The sequence below is a fragment of the Bombina bombina genome, chromosome 4 (genome assembly GCF_027579735.1).
Source record: "Bombina bombina isolate aBomBom1 chromosome 4, aBomBom1.pri, whole genome shotgun sequence".
Lineage (NCBI taxonomy): Eukaryota > Metazoa > Chordata > Amphibia > Anura > Bombinatoridae > Bombina > Bombina bombina.
The window spans coordinates 645,354,155-645,379,066 of record NC_069502.1 but is presented as its reverse complement, the minus strand read 5'-3'; the positions used below and the strand labels follow the sequence as shown (position 1 = coordinate 645,379,066).

Sequence of the window (24,912 nt, the reverse complement as noted above, 5' to 3'; positions counted from 1 at the left end):
CAGGTTTTTGTTTATACATTTTGAACAAGGATGGATGGAAAGGAGCTTCTGAAAATTAAGAAATATGTTTTGGATTTTCTGGTAGTATTTGCCCTTGATGCTGTGCAACTCCTCCTAGGTGCAGCAAAGAAACAACACATATATTAAAAAAAAAATCTCCCTGCTTATAACCCCAGAAATACATAGTTTTGCTGTTTTTCAGAAATATTTGTTGGGGAATGCAAATCAATTTTGATTACTATTTACCCTAAGATTAAAATAGTAAATATACAGTATGTATGCTTTAAATTGTGTGTGCTCATGATATAATAGCAGCACCTTTTTTCAGTGTGAAGCCAGAAGGCATATGGACCAAAAAGAACAAAGCTTGAAAGAAAGTCTTAAACACAGTGTAATACTCACCTTAAATTATTGGGGGGGGGGGACATATTGTGATAATTAACAGTTGACTGACTTAAACAACAGTTGAATTTAATCTAAAACAGTTTAATACACTAATGTAAATTAGGGTTCATCTTTTGTTTCTATGTTAAACCTTTTGGAAAATGTAATAATATATCTAATTTAAACTGGTTAGTGAAAAGGATTATGCCCAAAAATGAAAATTAAATGGATATGAATCTCTCATTAATTTTGTTAATTTTTAATAGCTGAGTGAATCAACATATTTCTATTTGGAACAAAAATGACCTCTAATCTGAATTTATTGGAAATTTTATTGATATCAATAACAAAAAAAAGAAATTTATTCTGAAATAGGTCATTCGTGTCACTTTATTAGAGACATGAAAAATTGTTTCTGAAGACTGGACTCACTAAGCAGAACCAAACCTCAGTTTGTGTACTGCAAATAGCAAACTGAACTTTCTGTATATAATGATATTATTGAAGTCATTAAATTAAATAGACAAAAATCTATAGGTGTAGCCTATTCTTGACATTGATACAACAATTAGTGATGTCGCGAACCTAAAAAATTGGGTTCACAAACCCCAATAGACTTCAATAGGCAGGTGAATTTTAAAACTCACAGGGACTCTTTCTGGCCACAATAGTGATGGAAAAGTTGTTTCAAGGGCACTAACACCTGGACTGTAGCATGCCGGAGGGGGATCCATGGCAAAACTCCCATGGAAAATTACATAGTTGATGCAGAGTCTGGTTTTAATCCATAAAGGGCATAAATCACCTAACATTCCTAAATTGTTTGGAATAACGTGCTTTAAAACATCAGGTATGATGTTGCATCGATCAGGTAGTGTAAGGGTTACGCCCGCTTCACAGTGCGCAGTGTAGGTGATATACCTGCCCTGACCATGCTTTGCAGACCAGGTATCAGTGGTCAGATGGACCCTTGCCCCAACACTGTGTGCCAGACATGCCATTATAGCAGACTTATATGGCTTTGGCATTGCTTTTTGGTAATTAGCAGTGAAGGGGTTAATTAGGGAGCATGTAGGCAGCTTGTAAAGTTAATTTTAGCTTAAGTGTAGTGTAGCTGACAACCCAAAGTATTGATCTAGGCCCATTTTATTATATTTCATGCCAAATGCGATCAAATAAAAACAAATTGTTCACTTTTTCACAAACTTTAGGTTTCTCACAGAAATTATTTAAAAACAACTTATGCAATTATGGCATAAATTGTTGTAAATGCTTTTCTGGGATCCCCTTTGTTCAGAAATAGCAGACTTATATGGCTTTGGCGTTGCTTTTTGGTAATTAGAAGGCTGCTAAATGACACTGCGCACCACACGTGTTTTATGCCCAGCAGTGAAGGGGTTAATTAGGAAGCATGTAGGCAGCTTGTAGAGTTAATTTTAGCTTAAGTGTAGTGTAGTAGACAACCCAAAGTATTGATCTAGGCCCATTTTGGTATATTTAATGCCACCATTTCACCGCCAAATGCGATCAAATAAAAAAAAAATGTTCACTTTTTCACAAATTTTAGGTTTCTCACAGAAATTATTTACAAACAACTTATGCAATTATGGCATAAATGGTTGTAAATGCTTCTCTTGGATCCCCTTTGTTCAGAAATAGCAGACTTATATGGCTTTGGCGTTGCTTTTTGGTAATTAGAAGGCTGCTAAATGCCACTGCGCACCACACGTATTTTATGCCCAGCAGTGAAGGGGTTAATTAGGGAGCATGTAGGCAGCTTGTAGAGTTAATTTTAGCTGAAGTGTAGTGTAGTAGACAACCCAAAGTATTGATCTAGGCCCATTTTGGTATATTTAATGCCACCATTTCACCGCCAAATGCGATCAAATAAAAAAAAATTGTTCACTTTTTCACAAACTTTAGGTTTCTCACAGAAATTATTTACAAACAACTTATGCAATTATGGCATAAATGGTTGTAAATGCTTCTCTGGGATCCCCTTTGTTCAGAAATAGCAGACATATGGCTTTGGCGTTGCTTTTTGGTAATTAGAAGGCTGCTAAATGCCACTGCGCACCACACGTGTTTTATGCCCAGCAGTGAAGGGGTTAAGTGTAATGTAGTAGACAACCCAAAGTATTGATCTAGGCCCATTTTGGTATATTTCATGCCACCATTTCACCGCCAAATGCGATCAAATTTAAAAAAAACTTAAATTTTTTCGCAATTTTAGGTTTCTCACTGAAATTATTTACAAACAGCTTGTGCAATTATGGCACAAATGGTTGTAAATGCTTCTCTGGGATCCCCTTTGTTCAGAAATAGCAGACATATATGACTTTGGCGTTGCTTTCTGGTAATTAGAAGGCCGCTAAATGCTGCGGCGCATCACACATGTATTATGGCTAGCAGTGAAGGGGTTAATTAGGTAGTTTGTAGGGAGCTTGCAGGGTTAATTTTAGCTTTAGTGTAGAGATCAGCCTTCCACCTGACACATCAGACCCCCCTGATTCCTCCCAAACAGCTCCCTTCCCTCCTCCACCCCACAATTGTCCCCGCCATCTTAAGTACTGGCAGAAAGTCTGCCAGTACTAAAATAAAAGGTTATTTAAAAAAAAATATTTATTTTTTTAGCATATTTACATATGCTGTGGTTTAGCATCCCCCCTTAGCCCCCAACCTCCCTGATCCCCTCCAAAACAGCTCTCTAACCCTCCCCATCTGCCTTATTGGTGGCCATCTTGAGTACTGGCAGCTGTCTGCTATTATTTCACAGTCAAAAAAGTGTTGTTTTTTTTAAATGTACACTACTGTTACACCAGATATGAGTGGTGGCACTGGGTAAGTGGGCACAGTATACGCTGTGAGCCTGACACACACACTGGCAGGCAGGCAGTCAACTGCAATTAGATTACACAGGGGAAAAAAAAAAGCAGACTGATGTTCTAGCCCTAAAAAGGGCTTTTTGGGGTGCTGTCCTTACAGCAGAGATCAGATGAGTCCTTCAGGACTGTAGTGGACACTGAATACACTAGCCTAGCTATCGATTTCCCTATTAAATCAGCAGCAGCTACACTGTCCCTCCTCTCACTAAGAATGCAGCTTCCAAATGAATCTAAAATGGATGCTGTCCAGGAGGTGGGAGGGTCTGGGAGGGAGGGTCTGCTGCTGATTGGCTGTAATGTGTATTCTGACTGTGAGGTACAGGGTCAAAGTTTACTCAATGATGACGAATAGGGGGCGGATCGAACATAGCATATGTTCGCCCGCCGAGGCGAACGCGAACATTCTATGTTCGCCGGAAGCTATTCGCCGGCGAACTATTTGCGACATCACTATACAACATATTAGTAACATTCTCATTGAAAGTGCATTTTTACACTCCAAACGGTTTAGATGGTTGTTTTTACCTAGTCCCTTTACCTTTAAAAAGTATAAAGTTTGTTTTTTCCATTTTGAGTAATAATACCTTAATATGTTTTATGCTTTAAGGAATTGGTGTGTATCCCTTCAGTATTACAGCTACTACCTTTTGCAACATCTTATTGAATTAATGAAAAAATGTGGGTTTAGTATCACTTTAACGGTAAGAAATAAGATTTTATAAAAGCTGGGACTATTTCCATGTTATCCATGAAAAAGAAATTGTGTCAAAAGCCACAAGTGTGTGGTCCTTGATCTTTGAAAATATTAGGAAGACAGAAAGACGCTAGAATTAGAAACAGAAGTTAATATGGTCTATTAATGCATTTGTCTGAACTATTAGAAAGAGAAACTAATATAATCTATCACTCACCTAAATTACGAGTTTTGCGTTACGGTGTGGTACGGCTTTTAATGATGAAAAATTGGCCATTACGCTGGAATAGCCAGGAACGCATATTACGAGTCCCGGTGGTATAGCTATGCCGCAAGCATTTTAGCCTGTAACGCAACGTCCATTCCACACTCAAAAAAATTACGTTTTTATGTGGGATTTTCATATCACCGGCATTACAGGTTGCTTTACAGCCTATACCAACACAATCCATACCTCCATCTGAGAGCAGTAGTTATGCATTTTGTGTAACAAAAATGTTTCACAAAATTCATAACTAAAGTGTTACAAAGTACACTAACACCAATAAACTACCTATTAACCCCTAAACCGCCACCCTCTCGCATTGTAAACACTATATTAAACCGATTAACTTCTAATCTGCTGCCCACCCACATCGCGACTATTAAATCAAGTTATTAACCCCTAATCCGCTGCTCCCCGACATTTCTGAAACCTAAATAAACCTACTAACCCCTAAACCGCCTGCCCCCCACATCGCCAACACTATAATAAAGTATTAACCCCTAAACCTCCAGCCCCCAACACTGTAACTACTAAACTAAACCTTTTAACCCCTAGACCGCCAGCTCCCCCAAATCGCAAAACACTAAATTAAACTATTAACCCCTAAACCTAACACCCCCCTAACTTCAAATTAAAATTACAATATAACTATCTTTAAATAAATAAAAATTTACCTGTGAAATAAAAATAAACCTAACATTAAACTATAAATTAACCTAAATATTCCAATAAAATAAAAAAATACTACCAATTAAAAACCTAAATTACAAATTTAAAAAACCTAACACTACGGAAAAAATAAAAAAAATCTAAAATTACAAAAAATAATAAAAACTAAATTAAGAAAAATAAAAAACACTAAGCTTACAAAAAATAATAAATGAAATGATCAAAAATAAAAACAATTACATCTAATCTAAGAGCCCTATAAAATAAAAAAGCCCCCCAAAATAAAAACACCCCCTAACCTACAATAAACTACCAATAGCCCTTAAAAGGGCCTTTTGTAGGGCATTTTCCTAAGTTAAACAGCTCTTTTACCTAGAAAAAAATACAAAGTCCCCCAACAGTAAAACCCACCACCCAACCAACCCCCCAAAATAAAAAACCTTACTCTAAAAAATCCTAAACTATCCATTGCTCCTAAAGGGGCATTTGTATAGGCATTGCCCTTAAAATGGCATTCAGCTGTATTACAAGTGCCCATCCCTAATCTAAAAAAAAAACACCCCCAAAAAACAAAAAAAAAACTAACACTAACCCCATAAAATCTACTCACGATTCCTAAAGTCCGGCGGGGCGGAACAGAGCTATCCTGGAAGTGGATCCCATCCTGTGCGGAACATCCTCTTCATACGGTCACCGCCGTACACTGAAGTTGAATGCAAGGTAGCCGTTTCAAAATGGCATACCTTGCATTCCTATAGGCTGATTTGATTCTTCAAATTAAAATCAACCAATAGGATGAAAGCTTCTAAAATCAACCAATAGGATGAAAGCTTCTAAAATCCTATTGGCTGATTTGAACACAAACAATACAAAGCAATGCATGCCCCACTGAACCAAATGAGGGAAAAAGTCTGTTGCGTGTCACTGTGTGTAGGAAATAAAGATCAGACTTGTGGGGTAATATTGAATAGAGAATAATTTACAAATCTACAGGGACTGTATACACGTTGAAATTAAAGTATAAAATATTTTAATTATGAGCAGTAAAAAAACTTTGCAGCATATTTTAATTATTTGTTATGTCCCTTTTTTGTAATTTAACTGTAAAAAAATTGTGCATTTTCCAATTCTGAGTCCCAGAAGTGCAAAAAGCCTTACACTGCTCCACATCTATCCCTATACTGCAAAACAATGCAGGTTTTGCTAACATAATAACTTTAGATAGCCTTGTCTACTCCTGTTATATGTTTGGATTGGCTCCTCCAAATAAGGCAAGTGGTGGGTGGAGTTTAGCTATTGAAAAACATTTGCAGCAAACAAGATGTTTTGAAAATGTACAGTATATACATGATTGAAATGTTAATCTATAGAATACCAAAGAAATGTCTTATGATTACAATGTGTTTTGTGTTTCTTTAGGCTGTAATGCATTTTTTAGGAATTTCCTAAAGATTAAAAAAACATGACCTGCTATAGTAATGGTCTTCTTGAACGTAATCTAGAGAGAGCACATTTCTCATAGCAGTTGCGACCAGATGCGACCAGACGCAAACTAAATAATAGAATACTTTAAGCCTGGATACTATGACCAGCTTCCAAGAAGTTTTTGAAACTAGCTACTATAACACAAAACCAGTATTATATAGTGAACAGTGTGCTAGTATTTTAAGCATAACCACCATTAACCTGATCTCCGCACTGCAATCAACCTAATCATGATTTTGCTAAATCTAGGTGCCATTGGTAATGCCTGTTCTTTGTGTTTCCTTGACTTTTGTAAATAACCCACAAATTAAACAACATTTTAAAAATATTACCTTTTAATTTGACCTTTTTCTGAAATCGTAAGCCTCTTGAAGGGACATGATATCCAAAGATTTTCTTTTCATGATTCAGATAGAGCATAAACATTTAAATAATTTTTCAATTTACGTCTGATATCACATTTTCTCCATTCTCTTGATATCCTTTGCTAAAGGAGCAACAATGCACTACTGGGAGCTAGCTGAACACATCTGGTGATCCAATGACAAAAGGCATATATGTGTGCAGCCACCAATCTGCAGCTAGTTCCCAGTAGTACATCAAATAAATTAGATAATAGAAGTAAATTAGGAAGTTGTTAAATATTAGATGCTCTAACTTAATCATGAACATCTGGTTTTTACTTTGCTGTCCCTTTAAAGCGACACTAAATCCCAACATTTTCTTTCATGATTCAGGTAGAGAACACAATTTTAAATAACATTACAATTTACTTATATTATCTAATTTGCTTAATTATTTAGATATCCATTGTTGAAGAAATAGGAATGCACATGGGTGAGCCAATCACACAAGGCATCTATATGCAGCCACCAATCAGAAGCTACTGAGCATATCTAGATATGCTTTTCAGCAAAGGATATCAAGGGAATGAAGCAAATTAGATAATAGAAGTAAATTAGAAAGTTGTTTAAAATTGCATGATCTTTCTAAATCATGAAAGAAAAAATTAAGGTTTCATGTCCCTTTAAGGCCTGAAGCAGCACCACCTCTTCTTGATCTTTGCCATCTTCACATCTTCTTTAAGGATTCCATGCTATAAAAAAATATATCTATTTTTTGGGTAATTAAATGAACCTACCAATAAGTAGACAACTAAGGGCTAGTTTCCATTGAGGTGGTAAAGTGTGGAAACTGTTGATATAAAAACATTTACGTCCATTAAAGCCTATGGAGAATTGTTATGTTACCAAATGTTACCACCTCAATGGAGAGAGATAATAAACAGCCTGATTATGAATTTCACACTAACTGTTGCAAGCAAGCAATAAGGGGTATTTTACAGGTCTTTGTGCGCGTCACAAGTAGCACACGTATTACAAGTTAAAAGTAAACACGTTCGCTTGAGTGCAGTTGAATTTAACACGTTGGGATAAAGCAACTTCAAAACTCTGGTTAACTGTTATGAGAGTCAAAAAAGTTACACAAAACACACAAAATATACATTTAAAGTACAGTTACACTCATAATAACACTATCTAATAAAAATATATATTTTAAAAAATTGCATAAAAAAGTTATAAGGGCTCAAAGATATGAGGTCTCAGGTGTTAGGGCTTTAACATTGAGATACATACATATACATCTCTAAATATGTATGTATATGTACATTTATATTTATGTATTTATATGTGTATATATGTATTTACTGAAATATATACACTTATAAACACATAAATACATATGTATAAAATATGTATAAATATTTTACATGACAATCGTCTGGGGTTGTCATGTTCCTTGTTCAGAGGAGAATTGCCTGGTATTTCGGGGCTGGACTGACCTTACTTGGCGGGATCAGACTGATATACTTCAGGAAAGTTTTCTTCTGTGAAAAGCACACTGGTCTAAAAGAGGCTGCCTCCGGGTGGTAAATCGCCATAGAACAAGCCACTGAGCTGTTGTTCGTTCCTGGTAGAGCGCTTCTCTCTTTGTATGCAAATTATTATGACCCTGGGGAAGTCTCCCTGTGGGTGATGGGGGAAACCAGACGTGGACTCCTTGCCCAGTGTGCTTAGAGGAATGTGGCTGCACCTCACTGACGAGGCCCATAGGAGGCCGAAACGATCGTCTGGGGTTGTCATGTTCCTTGTTCAGAGGAGAATTGCCTGGTATTTCGGGGCTGGACTGACCTTACTTGGCGGGATCAGACTGATATACTTCAGGAAAGTTTTCTTCTGTGAAAAGCACACTGGTCTAAAAGAGGCTGCCTCCGGGTGGTAAATCGCCATAGAACAAGCCACTGAGCTGTTGTTCGTTCCTGGTAGAGCGCTTCTCTCTTTGTATGCAAATTATTATGACCCTGGGGAAGTCTCCCTATGGGTGATGGGGGAAACCAGACGTGGACTCCTTGCCCAGTGTGCTTAGAGGAATGTGGCTGCACCTCACTGACGAGGCCCATAGGAGGCCGAAACGATTGTCTGGGGTTGTCATGTTCCTTGTTCAGAGGAGAATTGCCTGGTATTTCGGGGCTGGACTGACCTTACTTGGCGGGATCAGACTGATATACTTCAGGAAAGTTTTCTTCTGTGAAAAGCACACTGGTCTAAAAGAGGCTGCCTCCGGGTGGTAAATCGCCATAGAACAAGCCACTGAGCTGTTGTTCATTCCTGGTAGAGCGCTTCTCTCTTTGTATGCAAATTATTATGACCCTGGGGAAGTCTCCCTATGGGTGATGGGGGAAACCAGACGTGGACTCCTTGCCCAGTGTGCTTAGAGGAATGTGGCTGCACCTCACTGACGAGGCCCATAGGAGGCCGAAACGATCGTCTGGGGTTGTCATGTTCCTTGTTCAGAGGAGAATTGCCTGGTATTTCGGGGCTGGACTGACCTTACTTGGCGGGATCAGACTGATATACTTCAGGAAAGTTTTCTTCTGTGAAAAGCACACTGGTCTAAAAGAGGCTGCCTCCGGGTGGTAAATCGCCATAGAACAAGCCACTGAGCTGTTGTTCGTTCCTGGTAGAGCGCTTCTCTCTTTGTATGCAAATTATTATGACCCTGGGGAAGTCTCCCTATGGGTGATGGGGGAAACCAGACGTGGACTCCTTGCCCAGTGTGCTTAGAGGAATGTGGCTGCACCTCACTGACGAGGCCCATAGGAGGCCGAAACGATTGTCTGGGGTTGTCATGTTCCTTGTTCAGAGGAGAATTGCCTGGTATTTCGGGGCTGGACTGACCTTACTTGGCGGGATCAGACTGATATACTTCAGGAAAGTTTTCTTCTGTGAAAAGCACACTGGTCTAAAAGAGGCTGCCTCCGGGTGGTAAATCGCCATAGAACAAGCCACTGAGCTGTTGTTCGTTCCTGGTAGAGCGCTTCTCTCTTTGTATGCAAATTATTATGACCCTGGGGAAGTCTCCCTATGGGTGATGGGGGAAACCAGACGTGGACTCCTTGCCCAGTGTGCTTAGAGGAATGTGGCTGCACCTCACTGACGAGGCCCATAGGAGGCCGAAACGATCGTCTGGGGTTGTCATGTTCCTTGTTCAGAGGAGAATTGCCTGGTATTTCGGGGCTGGACTGACCTTACTTGGCGGGATCAGACTGATATACTTCAGGAAAGTTTTCTTCTGTGAAAAGCACACTGGTCTAAAAGAGGCTGCCTCCGGGTGGTAAATCGCCATAGAACAAGCCACTGAGCTGTTGTTCGTTCCTGGTAGAGCGCTTCTCTCTTTGTATGCAAATTATTATGACCCTGGGGAAGTCTCCCTATGGGTGATGGGGGAAACCAGACGTGGACTCCTTGCCCAGTGTGCTTAGAGGAATGTGGCTGCACCTCACTGACGAGGCCCATAGGAGGCCGAAACGATTGTCTGGGGTTGTCATGTTCCTTGTTCAGAGGAGAATTGCCTGATATTTCGGGGCTGGACTGACCTTACTTGGCGGGATCAGACTGATATACTTCAGGAAAGTTTTCTTCTGTGAAAAGCACACTGGTCTAAAAGAGGCTGCCTCCGGGTGGTAAATCGCCATAGAACAAGCCACTGAGCTGTTGTTCGTTCCTGGTAGAGCGCTTCTCTCTTTGTATGCAAATTATATATATATATATATATGTGCATTGGAGCCCATTGCAGTTGAGTAGATGAAAACATGTAAAATCATATATGTGCAATTTTCCTATTTAATAAAGTCTATAACTATGTATTTACTGTAAATATTTCACATTTCAATGTGCTTCACATAGGGGAGTATGCTCTAAGTATTTTTAAATATATATATATACTATATCTATACCTATATTTTACCAAAAAAACATTTTATATATATATATATATATATATACACTATAATTGCGTTTATAATGTCCGTCGCCTTTTGGCAGTTGCGCACGCATCCTCAATGGAATGTTGGCAGCGTGAGGCAGCCAACAGAATGTTGGCTGTTCGCGCAGCCAAAAAAATTCACCTGGATGCAGTGATCCAGGTGAAATCTGAAAATGGTAGGATGGATTCTACCATTGCAGTGAGCAAGTGTGGCAGCCCCACACGAAACATGTCTGAATTTTTCTGCCTCGGTTGAAAACTACTATGTGCCGTTGTGAGCTGTGGGCTCACTTTTGTTTTTAAGCTGACTCACGATTAAAAGTTACTTTTTACGGTATTGGCCCCCCTACAAGTCTCTTATTTCCTCACCACCTTGTGATGCCTGGAAGTCCCTGAGTGATCTCTGCTACTTTGACACTTGACGTAATCGTCTGCTTGTCTGAGGCTCCCAGGAAGTGAGGAGGAGTGAGAAGAGCGAGGAGACCGGTATTTTCGCCGAAGATACGCTGCCCTGAACACGGGTCCCTGGAGGTTGGTAAATGCCACTGTATTTCTTTGTTAACTAATTAAATTACTAAGCCCCCTAACATAACACCCCCTAAATTAACACAAATTAACTAAACTAAAAAATATTAAAGTTACAAAAAAAAGCTAAGATTACAAAAATAAAAAAGGCTAACATTACAGAAAATAAAAAACCAAATTAACAAAGTTTACAAAATTAAACCTAATCCCTATTAAAAAAATAAAAAAGCCCCCCTAAAATAAAAACACACTCTACTCTTAGAATAAACTACCAGTAGCCCTTAAAAGGGCTTTTTTTTTAGGGCATTGCCCCAAGATAAACAGCTCTTTTACATTAAAAAATACACAAAGTCCCCACTAACAGTAAACCCCCCACCCACCAAACCCCCCAAAATAAAAGAATTTAACACTAAAAAACCTAAACTACCCATTGCCCTGAAAAGGGCATTTGTTTGGGCATTGCCCTTAAAAGGGCATTTAGCTCTTTTACTGCCCATCCCTAATCTAAATAAAACAACCCCCCCCAAAAAAAAAACTTTAAAAATCTAAGTCTAACCCCCAGGTTGATTTAAACAGCCAACAGGATTTCAGTAGCTCTCATTCTATTGGCTGATAGGAATTTGAAGAATCAAATCAGCCAATAGTAATTCAAGGGACGCCATCTTTAATCGCGTACCTTGAATTCACTATTCAGTGTACGGCGGGGATTGTATGAAGAGGATCCTCCACGCTCCATGGCTCCGCGGTCACCGGTCTTCCAGGGTCTCCGGTCTTTAGCTCCGCGGACATCGGTCTTAAGCTCCGCTCTCGGCTCAGCGCCGGATCGCTCCTGAAAGAAGAAAGAAGAGGTCGCCTCTTGGAAGAAGACTTCACCAGCGCCGCCTGGAACAGGACCTTCTCCGCCGGAATTCAGGAATGATGAGTACCAACCTAGGGGTTAGACTTAGGTTTATTTTAAGGGGTTTTTTTTTGGGGGGGTGTGTTTTATTTAAATTAGGGATGGGCAGTAAAAGAGCTAAATGCCCTTTTAAGAGCAATGCCCAAACAAATGCCCTTTTCAGGGCAATGGGTAGTTTAGGTTTTTTAGTGTTAGGATCTCTTATTTTGGGGGGTTTGGTGGGTAGGAGTTTACTGTTAGGGGGGACTTTGTGTATATTTAATGTAAAAGAGCTGTTTATCTTGGGTCAATGCCCTGCAAAAAGCCCTTTTAATGGTTACTGGCATTTTCTTCTTAGATTGGGGGTGTTTTTATTTTGAGGGGCTTTTTTATTTTCATAGGGATTAGTTTTAATTTTGTAAACTTTGGCCATTTGTTTTTTTATTTTCTGTAATAATATACTTTTGGTAAGTGCAAAAGAGCTGTTTAACATAGGACAATGCCCTACAAAAAGCCCTTGTAAGGGCTATTGGTAGTTTAGCATTAGATTAGGGGGTGTTTTTATTTTAGGAGGGCTTTTTTATTTTCATAAGGATTAGGTTTTTTTCTTTATTTTTTTCTTTAGTTCAATTTTTTTTTATTAACAACACAAACTTAGAGGGGAGAGAGAGCAAATGAGAGGGGAGAGAAAGCAAATGAGAGGGGAGAGAGAGAGCAAAAGAGAGGGGAGAGAGAGCAAAAGAGGGGAGAGAGAGCAAAAGAGAGGGGAGAGGGAGAGCAAAAGAGAGGGGAGAGGGAGAGCAGAGAAAAGGGGAGAGTGAGAGCAAAAGAGAGGGGAGAGGGATAGCAAAAGAGAGGGGGAGAGAGAGCAAAAGAGAGGGGGAGAGAGAGCAAAAGAGAGGGGGGAGAGAGAGCAAAAGAGAGGGGGGAGAGAGAGCAAAAGAGAGGGGGGAGAGCTCAAAAGAGAGGGGGAGAGTGATCAAAAGAGAGTGGGAGAGAGAGCAAAAGAGAGGGGGGAGAGAGAGCAAAAGGGGTGGTGAAAGAATCCACCTGGATGGATTCTTTCACCACCCTGCTTTTTTCGGAATTCACCTGGATGCAGCATAAGCTGCATCCAGGTGGATTCCAAATATGGCAGGTGTTGAAAGAATCCACCTGGATGCAGCGTAAGCTGCATCCAGGTGGATTCTTTCACCACCCTGCCATTTTCAGAATCCACCTGGATAGCAGGGTGGTGAAAGAATCCACTTGGATGCAGCGTAAGGGCCTGATATTTAAAACCTCTCCGTTCAGGTGAGATATTCTGAAAGGATCCTCCAGCATTGTGAGATTCCTAGTGAAATATTCAAAGGGGAGATTTTGCTTTGCTTCTCCAAGGGGCGTTTCCTGCATTTCTTTATGTGAAGGAGAGACAAGCATTATAGCATTGTATGACATGACAGTTCTGCTGCATTTACACTTAGTGCTTTTTATTTTATATCACTTTACGCTTCAGATTAACTTTTATTACATTTAAACTTTGCACTTTCTGTAGGATGCTGCTTGATGAAATTATTTATTTTATTAGAAGCTCAGCCCATTTATAAACAGTTATTTCACATACAAATAAATAACTAACTATAGTAATTGTCAACACATTAAGGGGAACCCAATTTTACAGTACATTATCCCTTTAACTAGAAATTTTAAAAAATACCAAACTGGGTGAAGAATGTAAAATTGATTAAAGGAACACTGAACCCCAATTTTTTTTCTTTCGTGATTCAGATAGAGCAGGCAATTTTAAGCAACTTTCTAATTTACTCCTATTATACATTTGTCTTCGTTCTCTTGCTATCTTTATTTGAAAAAGAAGGCATCTAAGCTTTTTTTTGGTTTAGTACTCTGGACAGTACTTTTTTATTGGTGGATGAATTTATCCACCAATCAGCAAGGACAACCAAGGTTGTTCACTAAAAATGAGCCAGCATCTAAACTTACATTCTTGCATTTCAAATAAAGACACCAAGAGAATGAAGAAAGTTTGATTATAGGAGTAAATTAGAAAGTTGCTTAAAATGCCATGCTCTATCTGAACCACAAAAGAAAAAATTTGGTTTCAGTGTCCCTTTAAGTTCTTTCACTTGTTTCTTGCATTGACTTAGGAACAATTTTGAAGTAATTAAACATACATGTAAAACACACAAGTTAAATGTAAATAAAGTCAAGTATGGTAGGCTATACTTGATCTATAAAATGCTTCACAGCATACATATTTTTTAGACAGTGTGAAATAAATGTGATAACAAAAATCATAAAAGGAAAACCAAATAAAGTTCTGAATAAAGGATATGTCTGTGTCCTCTGGATGAGTTTTTCAGCTTGTTAGCATTCCTCAGTGAGATCCCATAAAAAAGGAAACAGAAAATTGCAACATAGTGTGAATCTGTAATGGCACTTTGAGGAAGTAGTTGTTTTGTAACAAATGACTACTCACATTTGTTGGAGCTTTCCACTAAGCTCAAGGATATGCGCACTCCCACTTTATACTGATGGGAAAACAGTACACTAGGCAAAACTTGGATACAAATTTATTTTAAAATATATAAAAGCGTCACATAAGCCTTGATAACACCACAATGTAAGGGTACAAAAGCAGATATGCTGTAATAAATGCTTCAAATCGCCAAACTTGCAAAGAGGTAAATGGATCAGCAGGAGTGTGACCGCCGAAACCAAAACCTCTTTAGTAGCAAGACAGTAGCGCTAGGCCCCCAGGTGTCCTGGCTAGTGTAGAGACGTGATAAAACTCAATATAGAACAGTTCAGTTCCGACGTACGTTTCGCAGGTATGCTTTGTCAAGGATTCCTTGACAAAGCATACCTGCGAAACGTACGTCGGAACTGAACTGTTCTATATTGAGTTTTATCACGTCTCTACACTAGCCAGGACACCTGGGGGCCTAGCGCTACTGTCTTGCTACTAAAGAGGTTTTGGTTTCGGCGGTCACACTCCTGCTGATCCATTTACCTCTTTGCAAGTTTGGCGATTTGAAGCATTTATTACAGCATATCTGCTTTTGTACCCTTACATTGTGGTGTTATCAAGGCTTATGTGACGCTTTTATATATTTTAAAATAAATTTGTATCCAAGTTTTGCCTAGTGTACTGTTTTCCCATCAGTATAAAGTGGGAGTGCGCATATCCTTGAGCTTAGTGGAAAGCTCCAACAAATGTGAGTAGTCATTTGTTACAAAACAACTACTTCCTCAAAGTGCCATTACAGATTCACACTATGTTGCAATTTTCTGTTTCCTTTTTTATGGGATCTCACTGAGGAATGCTAACAAGCTGAAAAACTCATCCAGAGGACACAGACATATCCTTTATTCAGAACTTTATTTGGTTTTCCTTTTATGATTTTTGTTATCACATTTATTTCACTTTTTTTTTTCTTTGTGATATTTGGTATATTTATTGTAATTATATTTTTTAGACAGCATTGCACTATATGGCCTTACGTAAGTGGACACCATCAAACCTATATGAGCTTGTTGGATATTCTATTGAAAAACCATGGGCAATAATATGGAGTTGGCCCCCCTTTGTAGCTACAGCAGCCGCAACTCTTCTGAGAAGACTTTTCACAAGATTTTGGAGTCTGTCTGTAGAATTTGTGCCCATTCAGCTAAAAGAGCATTTGTAAGATCAGGTGCTAGTGTTTGATGAGAAGGCCTGGCTTACAATCGGAGGTCTTATTTATACTAAATGGGTTCAATGGGTTTGAGGTCTTGGCTCTGTGCTGGTCACTTGAAGTCCTTCACTTCAAACTCACAGGGGCACAATCCTGCATCCAGTTGCCTAAAAAGTAGGTAGTGTTCTTCTGGCGTAGAAAAATATTGGAGGAAAACCACGCTCTATATAATAAAACTAAATTTTATTAAACAGTTTTAAATAGCGACAAAACCACTCAGTACACAATATGAAAAAGAATGGTGCGTAGCACAGATGGCTTACGTGTTTCGGCAGACCGCCATAATCATAGCCTACTGTATATGATTCAAAACAACCTTAAAGGGACACTGAACCCAAATTTTTTCTTTCGTGATTCAGATAGAGCATGCCATTTTAAGCAACTTTCTAATTTACTCCTATTATCAAATTTTCTTCATTCTCTTAGTATCTTTATTTGAAATGCAAGAATGTAAGTTTAGATGCCGGCCCATTTTTGCTGAACAACCTGGGTTGTTCTTGCTGATTGGTGGATAAATTCATCCACCAATGAGCAAGTGCTTTCTAGGGTCCTCAACCAAACAAATAGCTTAGATGCCTTCTTTTTTAAATAAAGATAGCAAGAGAACGAAGAAAAATTGATAATAGAAGTAAATTAGAAAGTTGCTTAAAATTGTATGCTCCATCTGAATCATGAAAGAAAAAAAATTGGGTTCAGTGTCCCTTTAAAAAGACACTAAAATTACCTAATTGGTTGATTAACTGCGCATCACTCATAATATACCTGTTTAGCAAGGTATTAACCGCAATGAACTACAAAGTGTGACTTAATGACATAATTCACCGATGTCAATCTAATTATTTGAGGAATACAAGGTACTAGATTATACTAGTATATAATTAAGTCTTGTAGGATTATACAGTAGTGTTCTTCTTGCATCTGCCATACTTATATTCTTTAACCAGACTGCCAGAGAGTGTATGGTCATTCATCACTCCAGTGAACATGTTTCTACTGCTCTGGAGTCCAGTGCGGGTGCACTATACACCACTGCAGCTGAGGCTTAGCATTGCCTATGTTTAGGTGAGGCTTGTGTACAGCTGCCCGGCCATAGAAACTCATTTTATTCACAGTTCTTGTGCTGATGTTGCTTCCAGAGGCAGTTTGGAACTCTGTAGTGAATCATGTAACAGATGATAAGCAATTTGTATACCCTGCGTGCTTCAACATTTGTCGGCCCTGCTCTTTGAGTTTGCATGGTCTACCATTTTTTGACTGGTCAGCTGTTGCTCCTAGGCACTTCCATTTCACAATAATAGTGCTTACAGTTGACTAGAGAAATTTAGTAGGGTAGAATTTTCAAGAACTGACTTTAGTATCCTATGTCAGTGCAACATTATATATACACATATGTAACCAGCTGGCGGGCACTGGATGTGTTCACTTAGACGTTAAAACTTTTTTATGAAACAGGAAAGAAATCCCATTTTTAGAATTTTTTTAACAAAATGTTTGCTTTATATTAAATAATGAAGTTGATATCGCCTATCACTTATTCTAACTAACTATAAAAACAACTTTAAAGGGACAGTCTAGTCAAAATGTAACTTTCATTATTCAGATAGGACAAGTAATTTTTAACTTTTCAATTTACTTTTATCATAAAATTTGCTTTGTTCTCTTTATATTTTATATTGAATACTAAACCTAGTTAGGCTTATATTCTTAGTTCTAAGCCCTTGCAGGTCTCCTCTTATCTCAGGGCCTTGTGACAGTGTTTCACAGCTAGACAGCGCTAGTGCATGTGTGTCATATAGATAACATTGTGCTTACTCCTGTTGAGTTATTTATGATTCAGCACTGATTGGCTAAAATGCAAGTCTTTCAAAAGAACTGAGATAATGGGCAGTCCACAGAAGCTTAAACACAAGGTAACCACAGAGGTAGAAAGTATATTAATATAACAGTGTTGGTTATGCAAAACTGGGGAATGGGTAATAAGGGGATTATCTATCTTTTTAAACAATACACCATATCAAGTAGACTGTCCCTTTAAAAACTAAAAAGAAAGAAGAGACAGTTTATATTCTTCATTGCATTTCTTGCAAAAAGCATTTACATTAAAGGGACAGTCTACACCAGAATTTTTATTGTTTTAAAAGATAGATAATCTCTTTATTACCCATTCCCCAGTTTTGCATAACCAACACAGTTATAATAATATACTTTTAACCTCACGTGCACAAGCACAGTGCTATCTATATGAAATACGTGAACTAACACCCTCTAGTGGTAAAAAAACTGTTAAAATGCATTCTGAAAAGAGGTGGCCTTCAAGGTCTAAGAAATTAGCATATGAACCTCCTAGGTTAAGCTTTCAACTAAGAATACCAAGAGAACAAAGCAAAATTGGTGATAAAAGTAAATTGGAAAATTATTTAAAATTACATGCTCTGAATCATGAAAGTTTATTTTGGCCTAGACTGTCCCTTTAACAAAATCAGAAAACAAAAAATGTTTTAATGTGTTGAGTACTAGATACTCAATAACATGCTTAACTGCCTAGTATTTGCATTGCTATGAAAAAATATGAATCATCAAGTACATGTTAATAATATTAATATATTACAGTGGATGTCTCCAAAGTGCACTGCAAATTCTTGTTTGTCTTTTTAACAGGGCTCTATAAGCATATGCACAAATCTGTAAAATTTACTGTAGAAGGCTGTCATGTAAATATATGTTGTACATACAGGTTTATTAATATCACGTTTAACAAATATAATCTGTTGCACCTGGACATTTCTTATTTGTGAATATATGTATGCCCTTTATCATTAATTTAAGGCAGCACAGTTCATTGCAGGAAATTGATTATCACTATAATCCACTCCTACATGGAGTGGAAGATGCCAGTGGTATGATTTTACACAAAGATGCTTTTCATAATGAGATATCTAATAGGTTTATTTGTTATAAATGTGATCATTACTCAAGCCTGACTTGTTATTTTGTGTCAGAATTCTATTTAATGCTGTGCTAGGAAATCTGTTGTAGATCTGCATTAAATATTTTAGCAACAATTCATTGTTTAACTAGTCTTTAACTCATTTGGTATGTTGCAAATATCTCAGAATGTCATTTATACATTTTATAAAAAATTACAAGGAAAAAGTTTGACCTTCATAATACAGAGAACCACAGATCTCCCTTCAATCATCTTCTTGACATTTGAATGCTTTTTTATTTTTTTAGTAAAGGGCTTTGCTTTAACAATCATTCACACTTTTTAACAAATAAAAGTTCCACATACATTTTTTACACTCCAAAAATGATAGAGCGTAATTCATCAAACTCTGCAAAATGTTAATATATTTCATAGATGAAAATGAATAAAGTATATTATGAATAAAAAGTGGATATATTATAGTATGCAGTTAAGATAAGGACATTTTTTTTTCAATACAAAGAAAAATATTAGATTGTATAGCCCCCATAAAATAAAAAAGTTTATCCTGTAAAAGGAAAAATAATTGTTAATTCTCTCTGAGATTATGAGTAGGCATAAAGTATAATTCCACTATTGGGATATCCACAATCAGTAGCAGAATAAGCCATTTACAGCATTTTTGCTGATCTCTCACTATAGGTAAATTTAATTGCATTGGTATGATGTTGTCTCCACAATGCTTTTACATCTGTAGGGCTAGATCATGAGTGGCGCTCTAACTGTTGCACTCAAGCAATATTGGGTTATTTCTGCTTTTTTTGCACGATGGAAATAGCATGCATATTACAAGTTGAAAGTTATCATGTTCGCTCAAGCGCAATCGCAATTTATGCTTGTCAGTTTACCGTGATTTAAAAGCTCATGTAAAGGGTAGGGGAAGGAGAAAAAGTTGCATTAAACACAAAATAAATGCATGTAAAAGTACAGTTACACTCATATAAACACTACTTGCTAAAAATTATTTTATAAAAATATATATTAAAAATGTTATCAGGGCTCAAAATCAGATAGTATAAGGAGTTTAGGATTTAACATATATATGCATACACAACATGTCTATATATATATATATATATATATATATTTATATATATATGTGTATGTGTGCGTGCGTGTGTGCGTACAAAAGAGCATACCATTTTAAGCAACTTTCTTATTTACTCCTATCATCAATTTTTCTTCATTCTCTTGGTATCTTTATTTGAAAAAGCAGGAATGAAAGCTTAGGAGCCAGCCCATTTTTGATTCAGAACCCTGGATAGCGCTTGCTGATTGGTGGCTGCATTGGTGGCCAGTCCATAATTGGTTAAAGGGACATTAAACCCAATTTTTTTTCTTGCATGATTTAGAAAGAATATGCAATTTTAAACAACTTTCTAATTTACTTCTATTATCTAATTTGCTTAATTCTCTTGCTATTCTTTGCAGAAAAGCATATCTAGATAGGCCTAGTAGCTTCTGATTGGTGGCTGTACATAGATGCCACGTGTTAGATGCTCACTCATGTGCATTGCTATTTCTTCAGCAAAGGATATCTAAAAAATGGAAAAAATTAGATAATAGAAGTAAATTGAAACATTGTTTACAATTGTATTCTCTGGGGTCGATTTATCAATGTCAAAGTGGATCATGTCCTCCAGACATCGCTGAATGACGACATTTTAACATTGCACAAACAGTTCTGGTGAACTGCTTGTGCAATGCTGCCCCCTGCAGATTTGCGGCTGATTGGCTGCTAGCAGGGGATGTCAATCAATCTAATCATACACGTTCTAACGGATTGATGTCCGCAGTCTCAGAGGCAGCAGGCGAGTTAAGGAGCAGCGGTCTTAAGACTGCTGCTCCTTAACTCCTGTTTCCGGCGAGCCTGAAGGCTCATGCAGAAACAGATACATTGGGGCCGATTGACGGATTGATAAATCGGCCCCTCTACCTGAATCATGAAAGAAAAATTTGGGGTTTAGTGTCCCTTTAATATGTGTGATGTATAAGCCCAATTACGTGATAGTATTGATGTTTCTGAAGTGAATTTACAGCATTCAAATAGTAACAACATTAAGATAAAAAAAGATATTTGCAAGCATTATAAAAAGATTAAATTGTATTTATGGGATATTATTTGCACAATGTTTTGTGCCCACAATATGTAAAAAATGCATTTAACAGCACTAAATGTATCTAAATGTAAAATTTCCCAAGCTTTTACAGCTCTTTACAACAGTAGAGATAAAGTAAAATATTAACATAATCCCTTAATATTTGTTTATTTTGACAATCATGTTCTTAGCCACTTTTTGTTTTGAAATATAATTTAACCATCACTAATGCTGTCAGCCCTGTTGTTACTGGTAAGGAAATACAAATGATGGCAAATACGATAGTTGTTACTTTTTATTGTTAAAACAAGTAATTGTTTTATGTTAGAAAAAAAAAACTAACAACCAATAGTCCATGATTAAAGGGACACTGAACCCATTTTTTTTTTATTTTTTTTTTGTAATTCAGATAGAGCATGCAATTGTAAGCAACTTTCTAATTTACTCCTATTATCAAATTTTCTTCATTCTCTTGGTATCTTTATTTGAAAAGCAAGAATGTAAGTTTAGATGCCGGCCCATTTTTGGTGAACAACCTGGGTTGTTCTTGCAGATTGGTGGATTAATTTAATCGACCAATAAACAAGTGCTATCCAGGGTTCTGAACTAAAAAACAGCTTAGATGCCTTTTTTTCAAATAAAGACAGCAAGAGAACGAAGAAAAATTGATAATAGGAGTAAATTAGAAAGTTGCCTAAAATTCCATGCTCTATCTGAATCACAAAAGCAAACATTTGGGTTCAGTTTCCCTTTAAGCACCAATATATTCCTCCAATGTGAAATCAGAATATCCTGAATATAATGTAAAGAATATATGTTGATCATTTTTCTCATCATTGCAGATCTGGTATAAATGGTACCATTTCAGTACAAGCTTTGGAGGGTCCTAAAGCAAGTGTAGTGGCTGGTGTGTACAGCTCAGCTTCACTCCCTGGATATAGTATTCTAGATGTGGATTCAAATGCCATGCTCTTTGTTGGCGGTCTTACTGAAAAACTAAAGGTAAACAAATATTACTGGTTTTTGTCCAGCTAACTTCCTCAAGTTGTAACTATACTCCATAAAAGTGTAGATGTTAAAGAAATGCATTCAAACATCAAGCAGATTGGAAGGACATTGATAATCTATAATTAACAACTAATTTTGTGGGTACTCATTAAAAGGAAGAATGTTTAAATAGCAGATTTTGGAAGTAATACTGTATTTAATAAATAATAATAATAATAATAAATGAATAATGTCATTAGATTAAAATGAGTTACAAACAACTTTAATTAAAACCAATGTTTGAAACAGACAAAAAGCAAGAAAATGTCTAGTCTTGTGAGGGAACCCTGAAATAAAACTATGTTCCCTACTTTGCTAAACAAAAAACTTCTCTTATGAGGTACGTAAAAAGAATATTATAAGCAACAGTGCCCAGAAATATTATCCTACATCAGAAAAAGTGCAACAGTTTTACACAGAGATCTCAAGGGTTACAATTGTTTTAAACATATGCCATATCAATCATACTCTACATTCTATAGGCACATTTACAAAAAAACAAGAGAAATTCAAAATGTCTTATGTTTCAGTTTTCCCTAAAAAGTTAACTCACACAACAACAAAGTAACCCTAAAATGATAAACAGAGGCCTCTGTTGGTGCCCGTGCATAAGATTATGAAGTAAGGAGGATTGACCAGGGAAATAAAAGATAGAAAGGGTCACTTTTGGACCCATAATATATGAAATATTATATATAAATTCTATGGGGAGAACAAAATATAAGGATAATCAATGCAAAGTGCAAACTGTTTTTGCCTCACTTGTGTAGATAGAGAAAACCCACCTAGCATCACAGTGTGTTTCTAGAATAATGTCTCTAGTTTAGATGCGCCATGGGAGATCATAAACTGAACTTATAATATAAATAGCCCACCATTATAATAATGAATACTCAAATATTAAACATCATAGAGCCTGCAATACAAAAGTTAAATCACTTTATACTGGATCAAATGTGGGATCTTCAAGAGACAATGCGAGCCAGCAACTAACAATGGATGTCTGTAAATAAATAGGATGAACACACCTTCTGTAGAAAACAAAATCAGCAAGACTCTGTTATCTGCTAGCTGCTGATAGCGTGGCACAAGTTAAAACAGCCTAATGGGAAGGTTCTACAGACATAAGCCAAAGGTTGGTCAATAAGGGGGATTTTTCAGACCAGTTTTTAATCTGTATCATGTTAAGGATTTTTGTCAAGGTCAGTATTGTTTAACCCCAGTAGATGTTTATGGAATGGTATCCATTAATCCAATTGAACAAATTAACTCCAGCTGATAAATTAGGATCTATCTCCATACTAATTTAGGATCCCCTCGTTGCTGCTCCAGTGCTGACTTAAATGTCTCCGCACTAATGGAGGACTCAGTAACATCTGATTCCCAATATAAAGATCCACTGGTGGGTCAGGATGTATAAGCAGTTTCATGTTAGCTTATAAGCAATCTCCATAGTTGGCTCTCTTCAGCTTTTCTGAATCTCTGCTCCTGCAAAATATGTGGAAGATGAGAGACCGGTGTGTCGCCTGGTTTGTCAGCTCTGTTCCAGATGCTATTCCTCATGCTTCTGCAAGGGTGCCAATGAGGAACAGAAAGTATTCCCCTAATAAGCATGTCACTGCATTCAATAGGTTCATATTTCTGGATTCCATCCATTATATCTAATTAAAATTACAGGCTCCCCAAAGTTAGAGAAGACTTTCAGAGCAAAATGAGGCTGTTCTACCCAGGGATACCGCAACTGAGACCCCTTTGTGCTGGTATTTATGGCTGAATTTAGTATCAAACAATTGATACAGCAAATGGAGATAAGTATAGATCCATCTCAATTTCCATGTAGTAAGGCCATAAATTGCAGAAAAATAAGTTGCTACCCAGAAGTACCCCCCCCCCCTCGGATACATATGTTTGTCAACGTTGTTCTTGCATGTAGTGCCATGAATGCTACTTCATGACCAAACTATGCAGCTCACTCTGGACCTAATATACCTTATCCATAGAATTAAGCTCCCAGTGATCTGTACGTCAGTTATCAAGTTCTCTATGGAGGGTATAAATCCAGGAATGTATCTCCTCTTGTGTGTTTAAATAAAAATTAACGTTGAGTTTAATTATTTTAAATCACATATAATAAATTTGATATAATAGTCAATCCTAGCGTTTCACAAATGCTAGGATTGACTTTCACTTTAGTATAACAACTGCAATATTAATATCTGCCACTGAAACTGTAATAACTTTTACTATAAGTATTTTTGCTAATACAACTATATAAAAAATAATCTGCTCAAAACTCAAACACACTCCTTCATGTTTAAATTTTAGTAATATGTTTTTTTCAGGGATAGGCATTTACCAAGACTGTGGTGGACATTTTCCAAAGTACAGACCTTAGTGAAGGACACTAAGGTATATTTCAAATGAAAAACATCACAAAAAACTCTCTTTATCAAGAGGGTAGTGAATGCATTGTGGAAAAACCATCCAGCAAAGTGGTAGGGAAAGTGAAGGAGTTTAAACATGCATGGGATAGGTATAGGCTATGCTATATCAGTCTCATACACTTGATCGCACACTCGGTATCACACACACACCCTCACAGTCTCACACCCGCTTACACACTATCACACACATACCTTCATAGTCTCTCTCTCACACACACACATTCAATTGCACACTATCACCCACACACACCCTCACAGTCTCATACACACACTCTTACAATACCTTTAGTCACACACATACATTTTTGCAGTCTCACACTGTCACACACACAGTCTCACACTCTGTCTCACTCTTTTGAACACTGACACACACACACACACACTGTCTCACAGCCTCAGCCTTTCACAAACACTCTTGCACACTGTCACACACACTCACAGTCTAACACTGTGTCCTCCCTCCACGCCGCAAAATGGTTGGCGGACACTGCA

General features: G+C 37.4%; 1 protein-coding gene across 6 annotated transcripts in view; it reads left to right on the top strand.

The window, feature by feature from the left end:
• Positions 1–24,912, top strand: part of LAMA2 (laminin subunit alpha 2) — a 1,406,020-nt gene that overhangs the window by 1,209,851 nt on the left and 171,257 nt on the right. For all 6 annotated transcript variants that reach the window (XM_053710700.1, XM_053710701.1, XM_053710696.1 and 3 more), the window contains one exon: positions 21,772–21,931. In XM_053710700.1, the coding sequence (XP_053566675.1) occupies positions 21,772–21,931 (160 nt within the window). The remainder of the gene's footprint in view (positions 1–21,771; positions 21,932–24,912) is intronic.